This window comes from Hemicordylus capensis, chromosome 5, assembly GCF_027244095.1.
Source record: "Hemicordylus capensis ecotype Gifberg chromosome 5, rHemCap1.1.pri, whole genome shotgun sequence".
In the NCBI taxonomy this organism is placed as follows: Eukaryota; Metazoa; Chordata; class Lepidosauria; order Squamata; family Cordylidae; genus Hemicordylus; species Hemicordylus capensis.
This window is the reverse complement of record NC_069661.1, coordinates 156,121,260-156,140,123: the sequence shown is the minus strand read 5'-3', so window position 1 is coordinate 156,140,123 and position 18,864 is coordinate 156,121,260. Positions and strand designations below refer to the sequence as shown.

The 18,864-nt window shown below is 43.0% G+C and overlaps 1 protein-coding gene across 4 annotated transcripts in view; it reads right to left on the bottom strand.

Annotated features, from left to right (window-relative positions):
* Nucleotides 1–18,864, bottom strand: part of TBC1D22A (TBC1 domain family member 22A) — a 183,518-nt gene that overhangs the window by 123,535 nt on the left and 41,119 nt on the right. For all 4 annotated transcript variants that reach the window (XM_053256789.1, XM_053256791.1, XM_053256792.1 and 1 more), the window contains exons 5-7: nucleotides 17,936–18,006; nucleotides 5,611–5,739; nucleotides 3,947–4,009 (exon numbers count right to left, since the gene is read on the bottom strand). In XM_053256789.1, coding sequence (XP_053112764.1) covers nucleotides 3,947–4,009; nucleotides 5,611–5,739; nucleotides 17,936–18,006 — 263 coding nt within the window. The remainder of the gene's footprint in view (nucleotides 1–3,946; nucleotides 4,010–5,610; nucleotides 5,740–17,935; nucleotides 18,007–18,864) is intronic.

The window sequence follows — 18,864 nt, the reverse complement described above, 5'->3', positions numbered from 1 at the left end:
AGCATTTAAAGTAACATTGAACATTTTGTACATGAACACGGGGACAGGATGGGGGTCTTGATTGCAGAACAATGGTGAATATATGGCTCTATGGTTATAATATTTACATCATTTTTGTTATGGCATTATCTTTTTTTTCTTCCTTGCTGACCAAACCTTTTTCTCATACCACTTGTGTGCCTAATTACCAAATTGCTATATGATTAATTAGTTCATGGGGGCTTTCTGGGTGAGGTTCATATCTTTTATTGATATTTACACATTTATATACATTCACTGTATCACTGTATCTTCCTTGTCTTCTCTGCTGATGGCTAAGAGCATGTTTGTAATCATATACGTGTTGGATAAGAGCATGTTTGTAATCATATTTATTTATTTATTTTTATTGTTGAATTTATATACCGCCTTTCATTAAAAAGAACCCCAAGGCGGTTTACAAAAGTTAAAAACATACAATAAAAAAGGCAATTAAAATATTAAGCTAAAAAAAAAAAAACAAATCTAATTTAAAAACTATAAAATACAAGCATAAAAACTATAAATGAGTAAATACACAAAGAAGCAGCAGTAGAAACAGTTATGTAAAAGCCTGGGTAAAAAGCCAAGATTTAATAAGCTTTCTAAAAACTGTGATGGAGTCCAAGGAGCGAATGGCCACTGGGAGAGCATTCCAAAGTCTGGGGGCAGCAACAGAGAAGGCCCTGTCCCAAGTGCACGACAAACAAGCCTCCTTCATTGTAGGCACCCAGAGCAGAGCCCCCTCAGATAACCTCATCAAGTGGGCAGCAACCCTTGGTAGCAGGCGGTCCCTCAGATACCCTGGGCCCAAACCGTTAAGGGCTTTAAAGGTCAAAACCAGCACCTTGAATTGGACCCAGAAACGAACCGGCAGCCAGTGCAGCTCTTTCAAAATGGGGATGATATGTTCCCAACGGGCAGCTCCGGATAAAACCCTAGCTGCCACGTTTTGCACTAGCTGCAGTTTCCAAATATTCTTCAAGGGCAGCCCCACGTAGAGCATGTTACAGTAATCCAGCCGTGACGTGACTAAGGCATGGGTAACCGTGGCCAGATCTGCCTTCTCGAGAAAGGGACGCAGCTGGCGCACTAGCCGAAGCCGTGAAAAGGCACTCCTGGCCACCGCCTCCACCTGAGCTTCCAAAAGCAGAGCCAGGTCCAGTAGTACCCCAAGCTGTGTACTTGCTCCTTCAAGGGGAATGCAACCCCATCCAGAACCAGTAAAATCTCCTCATCCCGATTGGCTCTCCTACTGACCAACAGTACCTCTGTCTTGTCCGGATTCAATTTCAGTTTATTAGCCCACATCCAACCCATCACGGCCTCTAGCCCCCGATTCAAGACATCCACCGCCTGCTTAGGATCAGATGACAAGGAGAGATAGAGCTGAGTGTCATCCGCATATTGCTGACAACTCAGTCCAAGTCCCCGGATGACCTCTCCCAGCAGTTTCATGTAGATGTTAAACAGCATGGGGGACAAGACCAAACCCTGCGGGACCCCACAGGCCAGTGGCCATGGAGCCGAGCAGTCGTTCCCCAGCACCACCTTCTGGACCCTCCCCCCAAGAAAGGACCGGAACCACTGCAATGCAGTACCTCAGATTCCCATACTCGAGAGGCAGCCCAGAAGGATACCACGGTCGATGGTATCAAAAGCCGCCGAGAGGTCCAGCAGAACCAACATGGACGCACTCCCCCTGTCTAGTTCCCGGTGTAGGTCATCCACTAGAGTAACCAAGGCAGTCTCAGTCCCATACCTGGGGCGGAAGCCAGATTGAAGAGGGTCCAGATAATCCGTATCATCCAAGACCCTCTGCAGCTGGGACGCCACCACACGCTCTATCACTTTGCCCAAAAAGGGTATAGTTGTCCAGGTTGTCCAGGTCTATAGTTGTCCAGGTTGGAGGGATCAAGGGAGGGCTTTTTTAGTAGGCTTTTTTAGTAGTGGTCTTACCACCGCCTCCTTGAGGCACGATGGCATCCTGCCCTCCCTTAATGAGGCATTAATAGTCACCTCCAATCATCTACCTGTACTCTCCCTGGCAGCTTTTATTAGCCATGAAGGGCAAGGGTCAAGAGCACACGATGTTGCCCATGCACTGTCCAGGATCTTGTCCACATCCTCAGGCTGCACCAACTGAAAAGAATCCAACACAACGAGACCAGATGATACCAGAGGCACGTCTGTCGGAACTGTCAAAACTCTGGAGTCCAAATCAGCACGGATGCGAGTGACTTTATCTGCAAAGTGGCAAGCAAACTGATCGCAGCAAGCTGTGGATGATTCCCCCCCCCCCATTACCTGGGGGGATGTGTGGAGCAATGTTTTTACCACACGAAACAGCTCTGTTTGTCTGCACTGAGCAGATGCAATGGAGGCGGAAAAAAACATTTCTTCACCGCCCCCACCGCCACGGCGTAGTCCCTAAAATGGGCTCTAGTCCGTGTTCAGTCGGATTCATCACGACTCTTCCTCCAGCATCGTTCCAGCCGTCGTCCGAGTTGTTTCATTGCCCTAAGCTCCGAGGGAAACCAAGGAGCAGATGGGGCTCCACCAAGCCGGAGAGGGCATTTAGGAGCAACCGTGTCAACAGCCCGGGCCGTCTCTCCATTCCAGAGATTGACCAGGGCCTCAACAGGGTCACCAGCTCTGGACACTGGAAACTCCCCGAGGGCCGTCTGGAATCCAAGCGGATCCATAAGCCTCCGGGGGCGGACCATTCTAATCGGCCCACCACCCCTGCAGAGGGCAGGTGAAGCAGTCAAACTAAACCCCTCCAGATGATGATCTGTCCATGACAAGGGAGTGGTCTCAATTCCCCCACCTCAGGATCATTTATTTCCCGGTCGGCAAAAACCAGATCCAGAGTATGCCCCGCCACGTGGGTAGGGCCCGATACCAACTGAGACAGGCCCATGGTTGCCATGGAGGCCATGAAATCCTGAGCCGCAACCACTAGGGGGGCCTCAACGTGAACACTGAAATCCCCCAAAACAATAAGCCTGGGGGAACCCAAGGCCACCTCCGAGACCACCCCCGCCAGCTCAGGTAGGGGGACTGAAGTGTAGCGGGGTGGTCGGTACACCAGCAGAATCCCCAGCCTATCTCGGAGGCCCACCCTCAAGGACAAGCACTCAAATCGTATATGATCTCAGAGATGTAACTTCTTCCATTTCTATTTTACTAATAAAAGCATTACCCCCCCCCAAAAAAGTAACATTGAGGGGTCCCTGATACCATTTGTATTTTATTACCACCTTTAATAGGCTTTAAAATCCTTAGGCTAGAGATACTACTAGAAAAGCATCCCACTGAAAAGCATTTCTAACTGATCTGTGAAACCAGGAATGGGGGAATGGTCTGATCTGGGATACTAGGATCTGGTCTGATCTGGGATACCAGGAATGGGGGATAGCAGTGGGAAACTGGCAATGCCCTGACAGTACAAGTCATATAGTGAACATTTGTAAACATTATGATCCAGCAGGGATCAATTAAGAATATAGGAAGCTGCCTTCTACAGAGTTAGACCATTGATCCATCTAGCTCGGTATTATCTACACAGACAATACAGTGGCTTCTCCAAGGTTGCAGGCATGAGTCTCTGTCGGCCCTAACTTGGAGATACCAGGGAGGAAACTTGGAACCTTCTGCTCTTCCCAGAGTGGGCCCATCCACTATGGGGAATATCTTACAGTGCTCACATGTAATCTATCATTCAAATATAAACCAGGGCAGATCCTGCTTAGCAAAGGAGACAATTCATGCATACTACCACAAGACCAGATCTCTTCCTTTGCCAGGAGAAAGCAACTTTTGGTAGAAGTTCTAGAGCAAATATAGTATCTCTTTGAACTTCACACACATGCATATGCATGAAATAATCTCATAGCTGAATTTAATAACTGATGGTAATACTTGCCTCCGTTACTTTGAGCTGAAGAATTAAAGCTTCTGGACTCATACGAGGAATATCTATATGAATCTGAAAGAGAAACACTTGCATTCAAAAACTTTCGTACAATCAAGAAATTGAGACACTGCAGTTATCAACTTTTGCTTTCCAATTAAAAAGTTCAAAGTATGCAGGTCTCAAGCTTATTTGGCTCTTTATAAGACTTTGCCACAGGGCTTTCTTTGCTTTCCCCCCCAAAGCATTATGCACCACATATTATAAGGACTATTCATATTGTATTAGATACACCAAATCTTATCCTACTGTAGAAAAGAGGAATATATTTCAACAATTATACCCAAATGGGGATGATACACATTAATATTTCCATGGCTCTACAAGATGCACCCTTCCTGCACAGGTAAGCATTGCACAGGTACAAACAAAGCTATTCATCTTGTGCCACGCTTTACAATTCCTGAACCATGTTAAACTCAGTTTGTTCCTGCTTTGCTAAAACTAAAAAGCAGGACGACGCTTTCAATGTGCTCTTTTGATCTATTAAATGTGAGGAATAAAAGCTGCTGCCTACACAAACTTCTTCAAAATGAAGATAAAGCACAAGAAACACATAAAAGACATACCCAGAAGGTGAATGGAAGATCAGGTTTACAGAGGAATTAACAGAGGATCAGGTTTACAGAATAACCTCTGGCTAAAGGGATCTATTTTACAGCACATAAAAGGTGTATTAACTCCCCAAGCTTTCAAAATAGTCCAGCATTTCCTTCACAAAGTCTTCCTAGAAATCTGAATTATCAATTTCCTACGATTGTCTAAAAACCAATGGTTTTCAAAATGTGTTCCTAGGAACCCTGAGGTTTTTTTGAACATATCAGAGACTTCACAATAGAGAAGATGCAGCAATGGCAGACAGGCTTGCTCACCACAACTGATCTTCCCCAGCAACACAAAGAAGAGTGTCAAGTAGATGACAACTACTAAAATGTGCTCAATTCACATTAAATAATGGAGAGAACAACCCAGCTTGGTCAGAACCAAATTAACATTCCTAAGCATAGCCCTGAATCCTCTGAAATGCACACCAATCTGGGGCATGCACACAGAAGTTCTTCAACAGATGTGGGAAAAGGTTTGCTCAAGATAGAAGGCTTGGAAACCAGTCACATCCATAACTGCCAAGTGAAGAGGACACAAGGGAAATCATGACACAATCACTGGAGAGTTAAGTCAAGCAGCCTGATCCGGTGGCCCTTTCTGTGCTTAGTACCTTCGTCTAGATCACCTCTCTATTCCACAGTCACATTTCTATGCCAACTGCAAGGAGGTGACAGCTAAGGATAAAGAGTAAGATCAGCAAGCACTCTAATGAAGCCCACATTAAAATCTGAATGATCAGATAGAAGTTTGTATTAGGATTATGTAATATTTAAATAAACATTAGAAGAGGTTAAATAACTTTATACCGTTTAGCTTAGCTAATCTACTTTTCACCAGGAATATTACTAGACATGCACGATTTATACGCCCATATTAGCAGAAAATGTTTGGATGTGATGTACATGGTCATACAGGTTATCTAACACTACTCATCGCAAAGGCAGCTCAGAAGTCTAGCACACATGTGAGTCTTCCTTACGGCACTGACATTTTTCAATTCATTCCTTCACCTGTCTGTATGTATCCTGGTGAGTTTCTTCATTTCTTGAATCATAATATTGTTCAACAAATGCAAAATACTCTTTCCGTTTTCTTTGTAGAGTGCCTTCTCTCCGATCCACATTTGCAGGCAGGTAACCCTAGAAAATGAGACATTTAAAGTTGTAGCAAATTTGCTTACCAATAATTCATGTAAAGGAAATCAACACTTGTTACTAAATACTGTATGCCCAAAATTGGCTCCGGTTACTCCCGCATCCTCTCTAATAAAAGGCTTAGTGTCCGTCCGTGGACGGACACCAAGCGTGTGTCTGTGCCTCCCTGGCCTGTTCTGGGCATGCGCGGAGCGCATACCCAGAACAGAGCAAGGGAGACACGACCGCCAGCACCCGGCGGCCATCTTGGGCGGCCAGAAGCGGCCGCTCCGAAGAAGCCGAGTAAGCGGCAGCAGGGGACACTGGCCGAGCGCGGCGGAGCCATGGTCGAGGCCTGGCTGCGCCGCCGCTTACCCGGCTTCTTCGGGGCGGCCGCGTCTGGCCGCCCAACATGGCCGCTGGACGAGGCGGCGGGGAAAACTGGATGCGGCGGTGGGCCCGAGCCGCGGGCGGCGGTGGGTGGCGGGCCCGGCCCGAGCCGCGGGCGGCGGTGGGTGGCGGGAGGGGGAATGGCGGCGGGGGTCCGGAGTGCACAGCTCCACTAGCGCCCGTTATCCAACGGGCTTAGAAACACTAGTTTCTTATAATTCATTCACCAACATAATATTTATTTTCTCTATTCATTCATGCAAACATATGACGGTGTTTTACCCTGTCAGACCATTAGTCCATTGTACATTACTGTCCACTTTGACAGATAAACACTCTACAACGTCTTATACAGAGATCTTTCCCAGCGTTCTAAGATTTTTCTAAGTGGGGATGCCTTCACCATCTTTAACACGCTACAGTGGAGTCCAAATATAGCCTAACATAGAATGGACAACCCAAACTGCAAACAAGCAAGAGCTTGAGCAACTAGCTGCAGGTCCTAATGTAATATATTCTGATGCTGGATCAGCAGTATTCAGTCATATTTTTAAAAAGAGAATGTTGGCCATGAAATAGAACTCTTTTTCTTTTTTAGAATGGCATGAAGCCATTCTATTCAATGGGTCACACCTCTCAGAATTAGAACTAAGTATTCACTACTTTTTAATAAGCAAAACAACAGCCCAAGTATAAATAAAACTGAAATGTAGGAAACTTCACAGCAGTCAAGCCAAATGTTGTACTCTAGAGCAGTGGTAAACAGAACATAAGAACATCATCAAAACATCAACATAAGAACATAAGAACAGCCCTGCTGGATCAGGCCCAAGGCCCATCTAGTACAGCATCCTGTTTCACACAGTGACCCACCAGATGCCACTGGAAGCCTACAGGCAGGAGTTGAGGGCACGCCCTCTCTCCTGCTGTTACTCCCCTGCAACTGGTACTCAGAGGCATCCTGCCTTTGAGAATGGAGGTGGCCTATAGCCCTCCAACTAGTAGCTGTTGATAGACCTCTGCTCCATGAAGTTATCCAGACCCCTCTTCAAGCCATCCAGGTTGTTGGCTGTCACCACATCTTGTGGCAGAGAATTCCACAAGTTGAATTTTTCACAAGTTGTGTGAAAAAATGCTTCCATTTGTTTGTCCTATATTTCCCGGCAATCAATTTCATGGGATGACCCCTTGTTCTAGTGTTATGTGAGAGGGAGAAGAATTTCTCTCTATCTACTTTCTCCACACCATGCATGATTTTATAGAACTCTATCGTGTCTCCCCACAGTTGTCTTTTTTCTAAACTAAAAAGCCCCAGGTGTTGTAGTCTTGCCTCATAAGAAAGGTGCTCTAGGCCCCTGATCATCTTGGTTACCCTCTTCTGCACCTTTTCCAGTTTGACAATGTTCTTTCTTAGATGTGGTGGCCAAAACTGTATACAGTACTCCAGGTGTGGCCGCACCATAGCTTTGTATAAGGGTATTATAATATGAACAGTTTTATTTTCACTCCCCTTCCTAATGATCCCTAGCATGGAATTGGCCTTTTTCACAGCTGCCGCACACTGAGTTGACACTTTCAACAAACTGTTCACCACAACCCCAAGATCCCTCTCCTGTGGTCAACCTGTGGCTGAACTCAATTCACCTCCTCCAGATGTGGCTGTACTCAACCTGTGGTCCTCCAGATGCAGCTGAACTACAACTCCCAGCCACAATAAGTTGGATAGGGATGGTGGGAATTGTAGTTCAGGAACATCTGGAGGAACACAGGTTGGGAACCCCTGCTCTAGAGCATTTCCAAATCAGATTAGACAAGACGGATGTCTCTCACACACTGTAAGGTAAGACATGCATGTTAAGGAGATCTAATGTGAATTAAGCAAATATTTGTGTACAAATGGCAAAGTACCAATACTAATGTATCCAGAAGATTCAGAAATATTTAGAAGAGAATTTGCAATCTTCAAAAGAACAAGAAAACAGTATGACAGGGTTACTCAACTTGGGCCCTCCAGCTATTTTTGTACTACAGCTCCTAGCTTCCCCAGTCATAGTGGCCAGTAGTCAGGGATGGTGCGAGTTGTAGGTCAACACCAGCAGAAGGGCCAGTTGAGTAGCCCTGGTCTATGAAGTAGGCATAATGTAGTGCTCCAACACACAATGAAACAGGCTATTAGGAAGGTTTGATAAAAGTCAAAAAGCACATCTGGAGTTAAGTAACCATTCATACATGTTTGTTGTATGCACTGCAGAAGATCTTTCCATAAAGCCATCTACAGAAAGTAAAGCATCACTATAATGATCGGGGGGCGGGGGGGGATACAAAACCCCTCCTCTAGCTGTGAGGAGTCCACTTTCTTTTTTACAAAAGCAGATTCACCCTTCCAAGGGAATATTCTGGGAGAGTAAAGTGGAAAATCCCTCCTACAAGAAGGGCTTGAGCCATCTTAGGCCTCCAAAAGCATTTAACTAGGGCAGGAACAAATAAGGAGAGACCATCTACAACAATAAATTACTAACTGGTTGTTTAAGAAAACTATAGAGGCATCAATCACTGCTTCCATTCAAGTAAACCCTTCCCCAGGAACTACAAGAGCCATGGAGTCAGATCCAAGCACTTAAACAAAATTAAGTTCCCTGACACGTCTAGCTAACTGATCCCTATCCTTCCTACATACTTCAAGGTAAGGAACTCCAAATTGATTCCCAGCCCAAGGCTGTTGGTCTTCCTTCTTCCTACAGTAGTTGCTGATCAGACCTCACTCGAAGGCCTCCAGGAAAAAAACTGAACTCTAACACACTCCTCCCCTACTCCTCTATAGGCTGTTGTCCAGTAAACCCTGCCCCTCAGTCTGGATTGGGCCACAGGGATTTAATTATCCGGGGCTTTCTTCTTTATTTGGAGATTACTCTAATTGAGGCCTAAGCCTCCTTTAAACCCAACTATCACTACAGTCACAGATAACAGTGTTCAAAGTGGCATCACAGAACTGTTAATGGAACTGCCCTGCGGTGATTGATGAACACCCCAAAATTGCATTTGGGCTTTGTGTGAGGAAATTAGCTCAGAGTGGAGCAGTTCCACAGCAGAATAAGTTTTGTGCAAAGTTTTGGTGGAAGTCAAAAGGACAGAGAGACAACTGAAACTCAAAAACAAAGGTGGTTTTATTTGAGGGCAAGGGGTACAATGAGTAAGAGAATCACTTAAAGCAATATTATTACTAAATATATGTTACAAGAGTAACCATACCACTGCCAAGAGGAAATTTAGTTTAGTGTCGAAATTAAAGTAGCTTCCAAGCCAGAGAAATGAGACTCAGAGAAACAGGCTCTTGGATTTAAGAAAGGAGAAACAGGGATAGAGGAAGTCCAGATTGGGGCACAGCAGTGATCATACAACCTCGTTCCTTCATATATTATTATTATTATTATTATTATATTTATTTATTTATTTATTTACACAGTCAGACAGGTGTTATTGACTCGTTTGTTTTATCCAGACATTGAGTCCTTCCCAAGGACCTGGGATGGCTGAATTTTATTGTCAGTTGTTATAGATATCGTAGCAGAATATAGGCTGTTCCCAGTAAAGCTGTTTTTTGTAATTGGCTGATGGTGATTTCTGTGGCCCCTATGGTGTTGAGGTGCTCTTCAAGGTCTTTTGGAACTGCACCCAGGGCGCCAATTACCACTGGGATTATTTTGGTCTTTTTCTGCCACAGCCTTTCAATTTCAATTTGTAGATCTTTGCATTTGGTGATTTTTTTCTATTTCTTTTTCTTCTATTCTGCTACCCCCTGGTATTGCTATGTCGATTATTTTGACTTGTTTTTCTTTCTTCTCAACTACAGTTATACCTGGTGTATTGTGTGGCAGATGTTTGTCTGTTTGTAGTCGGAAGTCCCATAATATTTTTGCATCTTCATTTTCTACAACTTTTTCAATTTTATAGTTCCACCAATGTTTGGCTACAGGTAGCTTGTATTTTTTGCAGATGTTCCAGTGTATCATCCCTGCTACCTTGTCATGCCTTTGTAGTCAGTCTGTGCGATCTTTTGACAACAGCTGATTAGGTGGTCCACTGTTTCATCTGCTTCTTTGCAAAGGCAGCACTTGCTGTTTGTTGTTGATTTTTCACCTTTTGCTCTTATTGCATTTGTTCTTAGTGCCTGTTCTTGTGCAGCCAGTATTAAACCCTCTGTTTCTTTCTTCAAGTTGCCATTCTTAAGCCATTGCCAGGTCTTGGTGATGTTTGATATTCCAGTTATATTGTGCAAATATTGACCATGCAGGGGCTTATTTTTCCATCCTTCTGCTCGGTTCTTGACTTGTTCTTTCTTGTAGGCCTGCTTTGTTTCATTGGTGTTGAATAGTTTCGCGTTATTGACCATTTGAAGTGCATCTTCTTCACTGTCCTTGATATATTCTTCAAGGCCTCTTTTCTCCTCCTCTACTGTTTGATGGACTTACAGCATTCCTCTTCCACCTGAGCTGCGAGGGAGGTATAGCCTATCTATCTACATAGCCTATCTACATCACTGCGGGGGTGCAGAGCATGATTGATGGTCATGATTTTCCTGGTCTTACAATCTAGCGTCTCTAGCTCTGCCTGGGTCCAGTCTATTATTCCTGAAGTGTATCTGATAACAGGTATAGCCCAGGTGTTTATGGCTTGTATGGTGTTCCCGCCATTGAGTTTGGACTTGAGGATTTTTCTAACTCTCCTGATGTATTCACTTCCCATTTTTCTTTTAACTTCAGCGTGTGCAATGTTATCAGCCTGGAGAATGCCCAAGTATTTGTAATGTTCTTTCTCTTCCAGGTTCTTGATGTTGCTTACATTGGGCAGTTCTATTCCTTCTGATTTTGTTATTTTTCCTCTGTTCATTATTAATGCAGCACACTTGTCTAGTCCAAACTCCATTGCTATATTGCTACTGAATATACGGACAGTATTTAGCATTGATTCAATTTCTGACTGGGACTTTCCATAGAACTTCAGATCGTCCATGTACAGCAGATGGTTGATTTGACTTGATGTTTTAGATGTTTGGTATCCGAGGCCTGTTTTGTTTAGTATTTGTGAAAGTGGGGTCATGGCGATTACAAACAACAGCGGGGATAGTGAGTCCCCTTGAAAAGTGCCTCTTCTAATGCTAACCTGTCCAAGTGTCTCACCATTGATTGTTAACTGTGTACTCCACATGCTCATTGCTTTTTTAAAATAAATATCTGAATGTTTTTGCTGACACCAGTTGTTTCTAAACATTTTAGTATCCATGTGTGAGGCAATGAATCGAAGGCTTCCTTGTAGTCAATCCATGCAACACTTAGATTGGTTTTTCTTCTCTTGCAATTTTCTAAAATCATTTTGTCAATCAGCAGCTGGTCTTTTGTGCCTCTGGTGTTCGGGCAATTTCCTTTCTGTTCAACTGGAAGCTGTTTGTTAGTTCATAAGTGTTGCATCACTTCATCTGCTATTATTCCAGTTAATCATTTGAACATGGTTGGCAGACAGGTTATTGGTCTATAATTACTTGGAACTGCATCTTTTGCTGGGTCTTTCATGATGAGATGAGTTTTCCCAGTTGTTAGCCATTGTTCAATATCACCTCCTTGCAAAATGTGATTGAACTGTTTTGATAGTTGTTTATGAAGGCTTGTTAGGTGTTTAAGCCAAAAGCCATGCAGTTCATCGTCGCCTGGTGCAGTCCAATTTTTAATTTTCTTTGCTCTTTCACTTATTAATTCTGGTGTTATTATTAGATCTTGCATTTGTTGGTTACATTTTTGACCTCTTTCATCCAGCCTGCTTTTTTATTATAATCTACTGGATTGTCCCATAATTTCCGCCAGAATTGCACTGTTTCTTCTTTGTTTGGTGTTTCTACGTTTCTTGCAGTTTCTCCTTCTATGCTTTGGTAGAAATGTCTGATTGGACTGGAATTGGAGATTCTGCCTGTGTTGTGTAATTCTGGCTTTGTATCTGCTAATCTTCTTTGACACTGCTGTTATTTGCTGCTTTATTATTTCCAGGACTTCTCTAATTCTCCTTGAATCTAGGTGATATTTTTGGATCAGATACTGTTTGGTGTTTTCATTCTTCAGCTTCTTGTCTTTCATATCTTTCAATTTACTAGCATCTGATCTAAGCCTGGAGATTTTATTTTCTAATCTAATCTTCCATTTAGGTGATGTACTACTTTCTTTTTTTTACAGGTCCATTGATCTTATATCTGAGCTCTTGTGTTGTTATTGTTGCTGCACTGTACATCAGTTGATTTGTTTCTTGCAAATTATTGGTTGTTATTTCTGCAAGTGCAGCATTGACATCTTTTAATGCCTGAGCAAGTTGTTTTTTGGCAACTGTTTTTAGAGCTGGAAGTCGAACCCTGGTGGTTGTTTGGTTCATGTGCTCAGTTATTTTTTGCTTTAGTTCTTGTTGCTTTTCTGTTAAACGGCATTTGGGTTTTTGAGGTGAAGGCAAAGGGGAGGTTGCCTGGCTTTGATTTTGAAACAGTTCAGCAACAGTGGCATCCTTGATTTCCAACACCTCCTCCACCTGCTCCTGAGCAACTTCTTCAGTTGGTGGTAATTCTTTTTCCATATCTTGAGCCTGTGTTGCTCTTTGCAGTTCTTCCAGCTCAACTCCTGTGAACACTTTATTTCTTATTATGAATCTTCTCTGGTCTGCTAGCCTTTGTTCTTTTATTTCTGTATCTGGATGCTTCTCTTTCCAAATTTGGAACATTCTTTTTAAATAACCTCTTCTAGTTGGACTAGACTTGTAATAGCAGATCATTATTTCCTTGTTGGCATTTTTCGTATTTTTTTTTTCCAGTTAAGCGACGTTTCTTCCAGTAACCTTGCAGTCTCCAGCCCTGGTTGCTCAACTGAAGATCCTGAGTCCTATTGCCCACTTGCCACCAGATGTCCAGGGACTCCAGCACCTGGCGCGGTCCTTGTTGACCGGGGTGATGACCGATCTGGTATAGATTTATTAAAGTTACATCTCACCATATTGTTGATGGGAGAGGCACTCTTTGTCTGGCTCCTCTGGTGAGACCTGTCCAGTATGGTTGGACCTCTGGCATAGCTCTCACCTTCCTCAGAGCACGCAAGCCCCACAACCACGCCAAGGTAGTGCCTCACTGGGGATTTTTTATTATTAAATTATTAAATTATTACTATTATGTTTATATCCCACTCTTCCTCCAAGGAGCCCAGAGTGGTGTACTACATACTGAATTCTTTTAGCTCAGGTACAACCGAAGGACCTCTTTCCTCAGCGATGGACCGGGAAGCAGCAGGCAGAGGCGGGAAACCCAAGGGGTTAGGTAGCAGAGTTAGATCCAAAAAGTGTCTGTTCTCAAGTAGCCAAACTCTGGGGGCAGCAAGGCTAGCTGAGCAGATCGGGCCAGGCAAAGGGACAGATCTGGAGGCTGGAAACGTTCTTGGCATGCAGAGCAAGACACTGCCAAGTGCAAGAGCAGGTGCCAAAGCTAGCGTCCAAGGTGTGGGTGACTCGTACTCGGAGCCAAATGGAGCACACAAGGGAGGTCACAGCAGGTCCAGAGGAGCACACTGGCTTAAGGAACCAAGGGGCAATTAAAGCTCAAATCATGTTCTGGAGGACATGATTGAATTCTTGCTTGAATTGGGTAGTTCTGGGGTACCTCAAAAAATCCCATTGTTTGTGTCTGTTGTGCTGCATTACAACACAATGCTTGAATGGGTCAATGCAAATGGAGTGATCGGACATGCAAACACTGTGGGCTTCACTTTTCAGTTAGCTAATATCCAAATGTAAATTATTTTGGTGGGGAAGGAAGATACTTGACTATGGTGTTGGGGTTTCACATGTGCTTTTCAAATTGTGCTCCTCATAACAAAGACAATTTTCCAAGAATTCATTAAAAAAACCTGACATACTTGTTCAGCAGGTGATACTGAGCTTAAAATTGCTTGTTCTAGCATGACTAATGCCAAAGGAAAGCCTTGAGAAACCACAGAAGGTTGGGCGGATGGCCGCGTGAAACAACATGATAGAATGCTGTTTTACCTTTCTACTCATAATACACGGGCACTCCTTTGCCTGTGTAAAAATAGTGACAGGAAAAGCAGCATTTTCCTTAGGCCTTCATTCTTAGCAGCAGCTAGCCATTTGTTGCTGAAAGTACAAATCTGTTGGTACACACAATTTTAAAATATCTGAGCAATTTTGTTAGCTTAAGTTATGGTTCCAGATGCAATCTGACATTTAATATCCTATCCCAGTGCTTTGTGCAAGGTTAAATATTGAATTCTAGACTGAATTTCTTGACAAGGATACATTTTCTGCAAGACATTAGTTGTCCCATTAGAAAACAATTTCATGTATGACACTAAATACAGCTTTCCCAGGGATAGCAATATTTTCCTCAAAGCAGTGATATTTGCTGTTAATCAGTTTCAAAGATTAATCGAGGCACTCTCTCTGCCAGACAGGTTTAATATCCTGTTAAGTTTTATTTTTACAACTACGAAAGCATGCATTAGCCACAAGTTTAATTCATTTATATCTCCTTTGGCTTTAGAAAACATGTTAAACTCTATTTATCATACTTCAAGGGTTCATCTGCACAAATAATAAGTTCATATAAATGTGAAAAACATGTTTTGATTCCATTTCTATAAAGCAATTGGCTATCCAAAGGACCTCTCTACTATTCTCTTCTTTTAATATATTTTTATTATGAGAAATAATAATATTGACTTGTTTTAATGACAATAGCACAGCACTGAAACAGCACTAGTCACCCTGTTGTATGACCTGTATCGTAACCTTGATGTGGGAAGCACACCTCTCTTGGTGGTTCTTGATCTCTCAGCAACCTTAGATAATATTGAGCATCCTATCCTTCTGGAGCGCTTAAGTGGGCTGGGCATTTGGGGCACTGTTCTTCAGTGGTTCCGATCCTATTTCACTGTGCAATTCCACTCGGTGTCGATTGGGGGTCAGCGTTCAGTGTCCTGGCCCCTTTCTTGTGGGGTTCCACAGGACTTGTTCCCACATTCTCTTTAACATCTACATAAAGCCTGGTCATCCATCGGTTTGGGGTAAGGTTTCATCAATATGCTGATGATACGCAGCTTTATATCTCTACCCCTGGCCAAACAGATAATGCCATCCATGTGCTGAATCAGTGCCTTGAGGCTGTCAGGACCTGGATGGGCCAAAAAAGCTCAGGCTCAATCCCTCCAAGACCGAGTTGCTCTTGTTTAATCTGTGATCTGTGAGTTTATCTCTTGACGGGGTTGTGCTTCCCTTGAGAGACACAGTTCATGATCTGGGCATCCTTCTGGACTCACAGCTCCTGCTTGAACAGCAGGTGGAGGCCATGGCCAGGGGTGCCCTTGCCCAGCTTCAGCTGTTTCACCAGTTATGGCCGTTTCTCGACCAGCAGGCCCTGGGAACAGTAACTCATGCCTTTGTTACCTCTCATTTGAATTACTGTAATGCGCTCTACCTAGGGTTGCCTTTGAAAATGATTCGGAAACTTCAACTAGTTCAGAATGCAGTGGCCCACCTCCTCATGGGTAGCCATAGATTTGATAGTGTCACACCTCTTTTACGGTCACTGCACTGGTTGCCTGTTTGCTTCCAAGTCCTATTCAAGGTGCTGGTTCTTACCTACAAAAACCTTATGGACTTAGCACCTGTATATCTCTGGGATCGCCTCTCTCGGCCAGTTGTATTTCGACCTGTGAGGTCTTCTCAGCTGGCCCTCCTTAGTGTCCCAGGCCCTGGTGTAGTGTGTGGTGCTTGGGCCCGTAGGAGGGTATTATCTGTGGCTGCCCCTCTTCTTTGGAACACTCTCCCCCTCCAGATTCACTCAGCCCTAGCTGCTTTTAAGGCCCTTAAGAGCCACCTGTTTTGCCAGATGTTTGTCCTTTAATATTATTATTTTAATTAATTGATGTTGGTATTGTTGTTCACCACCTGGAGTCTTTGGAAGAGTGATAAAGAAGAAAATTTAAAATAAGTATTAAAATGTATTTTCTATTGTACACTAATTGAAGGTGGTTTGTTACTCCGGCTTCTGAGCAAAGTACAAATGAAGAGGCTACTGTTTGCTATTTCTAAAATATAGATCAAACAATTTCCTCTGACAACTTGGGTGGGGGGGGGCATTGTTTGTAATTATTTGGTTAATTATATTTATACCCTGCTTTTCAGTCAAGAGTGGCTCCCAATGCAGCTTAGGATAAAAATCATCATCAGGACCTCTAGCCTCAAAAGGCAGGATGCCTCTGAATATCACTTGCAGGGGAGTAACAGCAGAAGAGAGGGCATGCCCTCAGCTCCTGTCTGTAGGCTTCCAGCAGCATCTGATGGGCCACTGGATGCTGGACTAAATGGGCCTTGGGCCTGATCCAGCAGGGCTGGTCTTACCATAAAAAAGTACCATTATAAGGAGGATATTTTGGATATGTATCATATTTTGAATATTTTGTATCATATTTTGGATACGTATCAGGTCTACTAGCTCTGTCAGCTGATGATAGTCCAAGTTGAGGCTCCTCTCCCAGACATAAGGAGCTGCAAGAAGGAGCTGGGTGATGGTGCCAGCTCACAAAAGCAACCCCTCACTGATCTGTCATTCACTGTTTAGGACCACTGCAATGTAAAAATATTCCGGGATGTAGTGGAAGAGAGAAATGACAAGTCCAACATGGAAGGGGAAAGTGCTTTGTTATTAAGTAAGCTTATATTTTGGGAATTTGGTTTGGGGTATAAGTACGAGCTGAAGAAAAGGACAAGGTAAAAATATTCCATGTAGACCACTTTTGCTTTGCTTCATATAGATATATATAGATATATCCCCACTTAATTAAAGGAAGACATCAAAGAACTGCCATTCTTCTTCCAAAGCAGCAACAGAGAGTGAAAGGGTGGGTCAAACTCAGCTTGAACTTCAGGACCAGATGTCAGCATTCTAAATATGCACTTTTTAAAAAATAGTTACTGCATTCTGTGTACTTAGTTTTAATTGCAAGAGACTACTTATTAAATATTCACTGTTAAGAGCTGCATCTGTATTTTGGATTATAAAGCACTAAGCCCGGAAATTTATCAGGACTCATTAGCAAGAGAGAATCTTTTAAAGACTGGAAATCAGACTTCTTCTGAAGTGAACACTTCACATTCCCCATAGATTTCTTCCCCTCAAAGAGGAAAAAACACACCAGAAAGCTGTTTTAAGCCTTCTGTCTGAAAAATTCAACAGTGCTAAACTGCTGAATATGTATCTCGGAATGTTAAGAAGCCAGCAAAAAAAACCAAAAAACTTGCTGATGAAGCAGTGCCCAAGTTCTCTAGAGTGTACACCATGCATGCACACACACACACACACAAACACACACACACACACACACACACACACAGAATGAACCCATCAAAACATTTTACCTCCCTCAGGGAAGAAACAATATAACTTTAAATATGCTAGTATCAACTACCGGACGTTCTAATTTATACTAGCACAAGAGATCATCTATATACTGTATTCTAGTGACTGAAATATACTTTTAAGAAATCTGCTACAGAAAATTTAACTACTACAAAGCTTTTGGGGGGGGGGGTTGTTTAGCACTTGTCGTGATTTACTACTCTATTCTCTTATAACAAACCAAGCTTGAAATTGAGAATAGAAGTGTGTTCTTTTTGTCACACTATTTTGGAGCGCTACTGATTAGGAAGGGCTCAAGTTAAATTATACATGCTGACAGAAAGAAAGCTATCATTATGAAACTGCAATGAAAGTACTTACAGAAAGGAGCTTCCAAGTGATTGGACGAACTGGTTTTGGAATTCCCGACCAACTCAACTTCCGCAGTTCTTCTACTCTCCGCCCCACAAAAGAGAAAGAGCAAACTTCAGTAAGAATACAGCACTAAAATACATAGGTCACGTTATGTGCTCCAAAGTCTGATATTTACATTTTAAAAGTTATATGGAATTTAAATTACTTTGCAAGCATTAACTAACATAAATATCCTCAAATTGATCAAGCATCTCATAGTCCTTGAGAATATATATGATCAATTCCAGTTTCCCAAAATGAAGTGAATAGTCCCACAACAATTTAAAAAAGAAATTCAGTCTTCTTAATCCAGTACTGGCAGCGAGCATAACAGAACAAGGGAATTTAGAGTTTCCTGGGTACACTGCTTTAATGGAAAAGGGTAAGAGATAAGAGAAGAGATTAAGAGGGTAAAGACAACAGCAGAACGGCGGGCGGGGGAAGAGAGAGAGCAAATAGGGGACTGAAGAAGCGAGTGGAAAGGGCAACTCTGAGCCAGTTCAGATGATACTTTATCACATGGTGCAGATCAGTCAAGAAAAGACTTGAGCATGCATGTCTTCCCCTATCCCACATGCAATGTCTAAATTGCATGGGTGTGGTTAATCTGAATCGTCCTGTGATATGCAGTCCAAATTCTACTTTAAAGCAAGAGAGCAAGACTTTGTGCCCCTCTATCATTTAGCCTATTTTTTCCCCTTTAACCACAGATAAAGAAACTGGGGCCTTGTGACCCAATTGCGGATACACAAAACCGCAGGTGCCAGGACCATGAATAATGAGCACCACCTGTATACCTTGTGCAATTTAGGTATATGTTTGTTTGTTTTTTAACCAACACCAACAGCACACATTGTTCTGCCCTAGTAAGTCATCAGGCATTCAAAAAATGAGAA